Here is a 9,373-nt window from a genome sequence, read left to right on the forward strand (position 1 = left end):
TAGTTCACACATTATCTTGTCTCTTATCTTGGATTAAACTACTGCCTAAATTCCTCATCAAACACCTATAGAATGTGTTTTTCAAGTGCTGTCCTACGGACACATTGCTTTGAAATTTTTACTGTAGAGGGCTGAAGAAAAATTGCACTGTTCTTGTGTGATAACCGGAGAGTCACCAGCACATCAAGAGTCTCCCACATGTGTGTAAAGCAAATAGTCCACTTCATCACTGGAAACAAATTCCTGGGTGATCCATCCTGTAGCAGTTCTAAAGCTACTGTTGATTGTTTAGTGGTTTGTTTTTTTTTTTTTTTAATTTATTAACTTATCTTTAAAGTGGTACCTTCCCCTTCACCAGAAGACGCAGGCAAGTTCCTGGTGCAAATGGAGCACGTTTCTGCACCACAATACTTCACACTCTATTAAGGTGCAGCAAGCTCCATTTTAAGGGAGATCTCCATCCATAAGGGAGAACTTACGGAGGCTGTACCTTTTATTTTAAATTTTTAATCAATTTACTGAAACAATAAAGCTCTGCTGTTCTCAAAGGGGAAAAATGTGATAGATACTCGGTTCAGACTACGTATTTTAAAATTGCGTTCCTGAAGCTCAGCTGAGCATGAAAGTTAATCTTTCAAAAGTGAACATTCATCTCCAATTGTGTTCAAGTGTGCTAACACTAGCAAAAAGAAAAGAGCCACCACCAATAACCTTGGTGGTTTTTATAGGTTCTCTGGATATTTTTAGTAAATCTCTCCTTAAACTGCACTGATTTTACAGTAACGCGCTTTTAGAATATTCATATTTTTTACACATTTTTACACACACACTTAGAAACATTTCCCTGCATTATTTCTGACCAGGCTACAGTCACTTCTTTTCAATATCAAGGTACCAAGAAAAAAAAAAAATCAAATGGAATAAGGCCCATCCTGCCTGAAGGCCTCTCATTCCAAGACTGTTTCAATACTTAGCCCCATATCCAAGAAGCATCGGATCCTTCTTTGACTTATTTTGTTATCTGTGCTCCAGCCCAAATCTGAACTAGACCAACAATACTGAATGCCTCATGTTTCCTGTTATAAGCAGTTTTCCATTCAGATGAGAACATGGACAGTTTTGGGTGATGCTGGTGCACCATGAAGAGGCAAGCAACTAAAAGGCACTTCGGTGCCAGGGTTGCACTGCACAAGAGATGGCCCTTATCCTGCAGGTTTCTCTTGTGCTAACTGTTCTGAGAACACATTTCAGCAAAATAACAATTAACATCACAATTGAATATAGTTTTCCATATCAAATTTCAATAGACTTATGGATAAAGCACGTTTTTTTCTACCTGCTTTCTTACAGCTGTTTTATGTTCAGTATTTTAACGTTTACCCTAATATTGACCCCAGTAGTGCATTTGATTTGCCAAGTATAAAGATATCTAACTACAAATGCGAAGATTTTCTTCTTGGCCAAACATATGCATCTGTCAACACCAACCAATATTGCAGATTCTTATTCCCTCCTGTTTTTCCATCTTTCCAAACTTTTTTTTTAAATTATTCTCATTTTTAAGTTACCTGAAACATGCCCAAACATACAGAAGCTCTTGTTTCAGTACAGGAACTTCCCAAAGGCAGATTGCTTACACTGTAGGTGATGGGAAGGAACAACTGCCTCTGAAGTGCCTGCTCTGATAAGAGAGCCCCAGGAGACTGAGGCGCACCCAATCTGCTTCTCCGCAGCACACCCCATGCCAAGGGTACCCCCCGCAGTTTTTCAGATCACATTGTCAACAATATTGCTCTTATTTGGACAGCAGATGTAAGATTTGCACAGCAAAGATGCAAAATGGAAATCCATATAAATGCACATTCTCTGCACGTCCAGGGAAATATAAATATATATATGGATGGAATCCTCAGTACTTCTGGTGACAGTGTCACCTGTCTAAACAAAATAAGGAAAAGTTATGTTTTTATCCTAGCTAACATAAAACTTTGTACTCTGCATCAGCCAAGAGAAAGAACATGCAGATAATCACATTGCATACAAAACAGAGAGCGCTCAATAGAAGAGAACAGCATTGCAGCACCCCAGATGCACATACTGCACCCAGGCACTGCTGAACGCAGCAACCCTGCTCAGGCTTTTCTAGCTATCCTTCTCCCTCTGAAAAATAGGGAAAGTTACTTCCCTGACATTCTATAACATTTATTTTTTGCCCCCAATACTCCACCTATTTTCTTGCTTTCAAGGGACAAATTTCAATTATAAAACTGGCTCAAACTACAAAAACAAAAATCTGAAGTCCATGCCACACCACACCATGCCTGCCTCACTGGGCACAGGACAAAACCCCTGAAAAAAAGCTGTACTTGTGCTCCACACCTCTGCACCAGTTATCAGAAGCTTAGGAGGAGAAAGCCTTGAAAGTTAAAATGTCTTTAAGAAGAGGAGCAGGTTTAAGGAGGTAGGATTCATTGTGTGAGCCCTGTCCGTGACTGAGAAAGGTGTATTTTATTTCTGCCTGTGTCCCTGCTCGAGAACATCATGGGAAGCTCCATGTTTTCTGTTAGGGAGATAAATGCCAAGCTCTTCAAGAATTTTTCAGGTCAAAACTGAGCATTTGAAGTCCACCCAAAAGCCAGCCAGAAGCCATAAAAGGACTCCAGCACTGTAGAGTCCTATGCTCTGCACTTAAAAGAGCAACTGATATGAATACCCTCGTTTTACAAAAATACCACTTTCAAGGGCTCAAAAAGGTGCAAAAGAGTTTTCATTACTCCAAGAGTAAGAATAAGAAGAAAAACATAGGAATTCGTAAATGCTTCCTGTTTATACTTCATTACTCTTGCATTACACTTCAGAAACATTATTTTTCATTCCTCCCCTTCAGGATTTACCAATCTACACACAACTTAACGTCTACTACAGGTATGATCTCCCAAAAAGCAAAAAGAGAACGAGACCGAGCTTCCAGGACATAAGCTGAGAGATGTGTTTCATGTACTTCAGCTTATTAAAAAAACTGCAGCAAAAAAGGATTTTTTTTTTTTCAAATGATCAGATAGTACGAGGAGTTGTAAAATTTAAGCTTTCAACAACATAAGAGAACATGGTCAGCAAATAATTTCTTGTTCTTGCCATCACAACTTGTCCACATAGGAATCACAAAAGAAATCCAGGATTGTGCTTTCTACTACAACTGAGGGCTTTCAAACAATTATTTATTTATTAAGAGGAAAAAAATCCCTGCTCACATCTGTAAACATAAACGTGAGAACAGAGACTAAAGCTTCCAATTTTAAATCGCAAATTTTGACTCTTCGCTCTCTAAAACACCAGCCTGGACCCAGGCATGGCCTCAGCCGCGCGTTCCACAGAAAAGGGCATGAATATGGTTAATGAGTGACATTTTCTATCACGTCTCCTTACATACAGCGTGCTTAGCTTTGCTTTATGTTTACAGAAGCAAAACTAAAAATGTCTGCCACTAAATTATTTTTAAACATCCACAACTGTCGTTGCTCCCCTGCACAGGTTGGCCCTGAAGTCATTTCCCGCTGCCCTGCGTACACAGAAGACACAAGCCCTAATTATACAAGAAATTAGCAACCCAATCCGACGGCACAGCACAAGGCTCACACGGACGGATTTTGTGAGGACTTCGGGGCCTGCTTCCCTCAGATCGGCTGTCGCCCACTTGGGCTTTATGTTGGAGAAGGCCTCACCCGCGTGGCACACCTTTGTCGCTCTGCTCTCCCAGGGAAACCCCTTCCAGCAGAGGGAAAGGGAATTTATTTTCTCAGCAGAAACAAAGGGCCCCCAGAGGTGTGCTGGAAAAAAAAAAATTAACCTCCTAATCAGAGAAAACACCTCGTCATTAACACAGTTCAGGTGTCATGAGTGATTTAAGCACCTGGAAGGGACAGGCCCAGGCACCCCCAGTTTGGGTGTGATGAGGGGAAAGGGACAGCAGAAGTGACACCAGGGCCATCTCAGTGATCAGGCACAGCACAGGCAGCCTCGAGAGGTGCCAGCTGCTTCCGCCGCACCACGAGGCAGCACCCAAAGGTGCACGCCATGTGCTGCACAGCATTGGCCCCAGCGAGGAGAGCTGGGCCGAGGCACAGCCGCCACAAGCCGTGCCCCACGTTCCTCAGCAGAGCATGACCCGCGGGCGGGATTATTGCAATGCCTCCACAGAGTTTTGAATAAAGTGACCTAAACCTTCAAATATTGCAGCGGCCTTCCTCCATGCAGAGGGGTCCGAATGCAGAATTTCTGCATTCCTTTCGCATTCCCTTGAGATTTCCATAGTAAGTCAGAAATCTACGTCGAGCTTATTAAAGACTTTGCACCTCCCCCAAAATAATTCCCCACCCTTCCATCAAGAAAACCTTGACCAGGCCCCTTCTTTCAGCACAGCCCTTGTCTTTAAATACTTCCAGGGGGAGGGGAGGCAGAGCCACACACAGGCCCACACAGCAGGTAGGGAGGTAATTTTGCAGGCCTGGGTGTGCTCACTCCAAACGTGGGGATCCAGCAGGGGCTGGAACGCAGCCACCCCGGCCCCGAGCCCCTCTCCAGCCATTGGCATCGTGGCAGCCCCAGTCTATGGCACCCTGACCTCCTGTGCGTGACAGGGAAATAGATGGCCAAGCCCTCGGCCTCCCCTCCTATCCTCCCCTGGAAAGACACCCGCAAACCACCAGTGGGAGCAATGGTAGATGTACAGTTAAAAAAAATAGTAATAGAGGAATTTGTGAGACAGTGAGCTGGAGCTCCCCATAAAGCAGCCTCAGAGACCAGGGGGCAATACAACGCGCTAAATAATTCCAACACACCACAAACCAACTTTTGCTCTTAAAAAACATCACTTGACCAAACTTAATCGTATGCACACAGGGAGGGACAGGTTTGGTGTATTCACTGACGTTGTGAATGGTGCCACTCCTCTGGCCGTTTCAGAGGCAGAGGAGCACACAAGGCCCCACAGAGGCCAGCCCAGCACCCCCTGCGTCAAGAGATACGGGGGCTGCAGGAAGTTACTCCGAGAACACATTAACAACCAGCTTCACCAAAACGCCAGCTTGGGAAGGCCGTGCTCTTACACATCTCACCACTCAACATACACACCCAGTGAGCAATGTCTGGAGACGTGAAAAAAATCCCAACTTTTTGACAACCCCCCCCCTCCTCCCAGTCCCACCCCCAAATGGAAAAGCATTGTACATCTATAAAAGGAGCAGGAAAGTTAATTTAACTTACGGAGGCCACCGAACAAATTTTAAATGGTTTTCTATATTTGATTTTGGAAGAGGAGGAGTAGAAACAAAGGGGAAGGAAGTACAGCTATGAGAAATGCAAGTTAATTTTCTCTTAAACAGTGGTATAAATCCGAGCTGCATGCGCTTTAACTAGTGAGGTCTTGGGGAGAAACAAGGCAGCTAGACTGATATAATTGTATCTGCCTTTTTTTTTTTTTAAACCCCATTGCTTCAGCCTACATATGGGCATAGAAGTGCTAAAGTCCAGTGCAGCCCTGTTCCCAACCCCAGTGCAGACAGACCCATGCTCGTGATAGCTGGGAATTCACAAACACAGAAAGACACCAACAAAAGTGAAGAAGGGACTTTTACACTGTTCCATCTGACAACTCGGAGGGCAGGAAAATACATTGAAGCGCATTAAACAATGATACAAAAAGTTTGGGGGGAGGGGCACAACAATGTTCAATTTACCTTTACCATAAGCAAAATAAATTTGTTTTCAACAACGTAAGCAGAATAATTTGTGCAAGCTTAAGATGAATAAGAACAATACGTTCATTTATTATGGAAATTGAGAGGAAGTGATCAATTCTTACATGTCTCATGGACTCTTCCTCAAATCTAAAAATATTTTCCCTCCACAATACTTTTCTTTTATATACATATGACACAAAATACAGACTGCTGCAAACCAAAGCCACGTACCTTGCATAACAAATGAAGGGGCACATATAGTACATTAATTCCCAATTAAAATAAGTAGCAAATGCAACCACAAAGATCAGCATAGCGTGAAATGGTCCAGAAAGGGTTTTTGGTTTGATTTTTTTTTTTTAAACACCCCTTAACTAAATAAAAATCCTCCACACTTTCCCAAGCAAAGATTTCCTCCAACACATAACAGTGATTAAACTTCAATTCCCAAAGCACCCCATTACTACACCCAAATTCTCCTTCTCCAAACAACTATTTTCAAAGGACTGTGCTTTTAAAAATAATGCTGAAATGGCAGAAGCCCCTTTCCCAAAGTTCTGGAGACAGTACTTCTCAGATTGAATAATGGAGCGCAGAAACAAGCACGTGGAAAGTTTCGTCCCTTTTGCTGGTACTATCTGGTGCATGCCAGGTTCCCTGCAATCTAACATTTGTGGCTGAATTGCTACAGGCAGCAGAAAAACACCGCCCTGCCGTATCGCAAGTATCGCTTCTGTACATGAGGCCCGCAAAATTACTACCTCGAAAAAATTAAACATGCATTTTGAAATTAAGAATCCATTAATCCAGCCCTTCTTGGGAAGAAGTCATCCTCCCGCTGCTTCACTACACCAGCTCGAAAGAGATACAAACCCTCTTGCACACAGATAGTCAAACGCAGCCCTGCACCGCGTGCCTATAAAATGCTCTGGACTCCAACATGGCAGGAGCGGAGAGATGTACACAGCGGCGTATTTACACGAGGCGTTCTGCTGCTGGAGCTCATGTGCTCACCGCTCCACAGCCCCTCACTGCAGCTCCTGCTCGCACACCAATTTTTAACTCCTCTAGGGAACTTGAAAATCTCACCAACCTTTTGCCATTGCAATGCAATAACCTGATCATTCCACAGAAAGGCCTTTTTTTTTTCCCTTTTTTTTTTTTTAATACTACCCTGCTGCCTGGACAACGCAATCCATAGAAATACTTGGGGCCGTTCTAGTACAGAGCACGCTGCGGGTGTAAGAAAGCCGTCCCTTTATCTATAAGGAAGAGAAACCCAAACCTATGCATTTTTCAAATCGCTTCTCACTGGGGAAACGCGAGAAAAAAAAAATGATGAGAAAAGAAAAAAAAGAGAAATTACCTTTGTCTTTTAGGGACTGAATGCTCAACTTCTATGAGTTTCCCATGCAGCTCCACTTTACCTGCGGAGAAGAACAGAAGGGAAAATATTGGAGAGCGGCCGTGCGGCTCGCGGCGGCGCGAGGCAGCAAAGCGGAGCGCAACACGTTAAAGCCCATTCATCGGCCGCGGGGCAGCGCCGGCCCGGGGCGGGAACAAAGCCGCGGCTGCGGGGCCGCTGCCCCCGGGGAACGGCTCCGGGGAAGGCGAGAGGGGCTGCGGGCGCCGCGGGCCTCCAGCGCGGCCCGGGAGCACGCGGGGAAAGCAGCCCGAGCGCGGCGCGGCCGCCGTTCGCAGTGGCTCCGCTAAGCCGCCTCACCCGCTGTTTTTATTATTATTGTAGTTGTTACGTTGTTTGGTGGGGTTTTTTGTTGTTGGTGGGTTTTTTTGGTGTTGTTGTTGTTGTTGTTGTTTTTTTAAAATGCACAAAAACAGGATGTCGGGGCCGGGAGCCGGCACGCTGCTGGAGGCGGTGATGGGTGCGTGAGAGAGGCGAAAAGAAACCGAAATAAATACCGGCTGGAGCGGGGGGGGAGGCTGAGGGGGGGCGACAGGGCTTCCCCCTCCCGGCTTCGGGGCATTTCGGCGGGGAGCCCGCGGCCTGCGCCAGGCTGAGCCGAGGGGCCGCGGGGAGGGAAGGGGGGAGGGGGGGCACCGAGCGCCGCCCGCCCCCGCGACGGGCCCCGGGGTGTGGAAAAAACAGGGAGACGCGGGCCCGGCCCCGCTCCGCTTACCCCTTCCCCCCCGGGGGCCGCCGCCGCGCCGGGGGAGTCTCACCTGGGTGCAGGGGGGCACCGGGGGCCGTCGGGGGTGGGCGCGGGGCCGCTCACCTGAAAGCGCCTCGATGGCCTTCATGGCCCAGCTCTCGTCGGGGCAGTCCACGAAGGCGTAGCCCGTCTTCACCAGGAACTGGCCCGAGAAGGGGATCTTGGAGTCCTTAAAGAGACTTTCCAGGTCGAGCGGGCTGACGTTCTCGCCGAGGTTGCCGATGTAGAGCTTGTTCATCTTCCCGGCGGCGGCTGCAGCCCTCGGCTGGCGGGAGGAGGTGGGGAGAAAACAAAACGCGATGGAGGAAGGAGAGAGAGAGAGGACGGGGAGGATAATCGGCTCCGCAGCTCGCGGCCCTCCCTCCCTCTCTCAAGGGGTAAAAAATAAAATGAAAACGAAGGCGAACGGAGCCCTAAGTGCGTGCCGTGCCACCCGGGCGCATGAGGGGCCGCGGGAACAGCCGGCGCCGGGCCGCGATGGCGGGCTGCGAGAGGAAGAGGAGGAGGGGAGGGAGGGAAAAAAAGTACTTTTTGTCTTTGCCCCCGAGCCCCTCCGGCAGCAGCGGGCGGACTATGGAAATGTCACACTACGTGCGCGCAGGCACCGCCTCTCGCTGCAAAAAAACACACAGAGAGAGGAGGGGAGGGGGAGGGAAGGAGGGAGGGAGGCAGAGAAGGGAAAGAAAAAAAAAATTACTTGAATATTCCGGCTTTTTGAATGAGCCACGTGTTCAAACTACAAATCAACTTCTCACGTGAGGAATCCCGGCTCTTCAATTAGCGAGCGGCTGGGCCGGAGGGGGGAGGGAGGAGAAGGAGGGTCGGGGTGAAGGCCGGGGGGAGCCGGGCGGGACGGGACGAGTCGAGAGCGGGGGAAGGGGAACGCGGAGCCGGGTGGGCGCAGGCCCTGCCCCCGCCTCTGCCCTTCCGCCGGGGGGGCCCCAGCCACCCGAAAAGGAGCGAGCGAGCGGGGTGGCGGCCCGAGGAGGGAGGGGAAAAGGCACCGCAGTGCCCGCCCCCCGCCCCGCTCCTCCCCGCCGGGCCGGGCCGGGCCGGGGGATTGGGCAGCGGCGGCGCGGCGCGGAGAGCCCGCGGCGCCGGGAGGGTCGGGGGGAGGAAGAGGAGGAGGATGGGGATGAGGATGGGAATGGGGGTAGGGGGAGCCGCTGCGGCTGCGTGCTGGGGGGCTGCGATGGGGGGGGGGGCTGCGCAGCCCCTCCGGAGCCCCATCTGGTAATGGTTGTGCGATGCGGGCGTTACGGGAAGGAGGGGGGAAAGGGGGGAAAAAATACTCCAGAAAAAAAAGACAAAGGGGCGGAGGGCAGCGGGGGAGGATGGGGAAGGGGAGCGGCGCGGGGGGACCCCGCTTGGGGCACCGGGGCCGGGCCGGGGGCACACAAAGGGCCGCGGCCCCCTCCCCCCGGAGCCGTTAGCGACTCGGCCGGGCGGACGCGGCGGGGGGCT

At 49.1% G+C, this 9,373-nt stretch overlaps 1 protein-coding gene across 3 annotated transcripts in view; it reads right to left on the reverse strand.

The window, feature by feature from the left end:
• IGF2BP3 (insulin like growth factor 2 mRNA binding protein 3) overlaps positions 1-8,895 on the reverse strand; it is a 113,749-nt gene extending 104,854 nt beyond the window's left edge. The window contains exons 1-4 of one of the 3 annotated variants that reach the window (XM_021387711.1): positions 8,665-8,895; positions 8,438-8,523; positions 7,973-8,174; positions 7,105-7,165 (exon numbers count right to left, since the gene is read on the reverse strand). In XM_021387711.1, the coding sequence (XP_021243386.1) occupies positions 7,105-7,165; positions 7,973-8,147 (236 nt within the window). In that variant the 5' untranslated portion in view covers positions 8,148-8,174; positions 8,438-8,523; positions 8,665-8,895. The other 2 variants (XM_021387708.1, XM_021387710.1) reach the window with 2 other exon arrangements.

This window comes from Numida meleagris, chromosome 2 (genome assembly GCF_002078875.1).
Source record: "Numida meleagris isolate 19003 breed g44 Domestic line chromosome 2, NumMel1.0, whole genome shotgun sequence".
NCBI lineage: Eukaryota > Metazoa > Chordata > Aves > Galliformes > Numididae > Numida > Numida meleagris.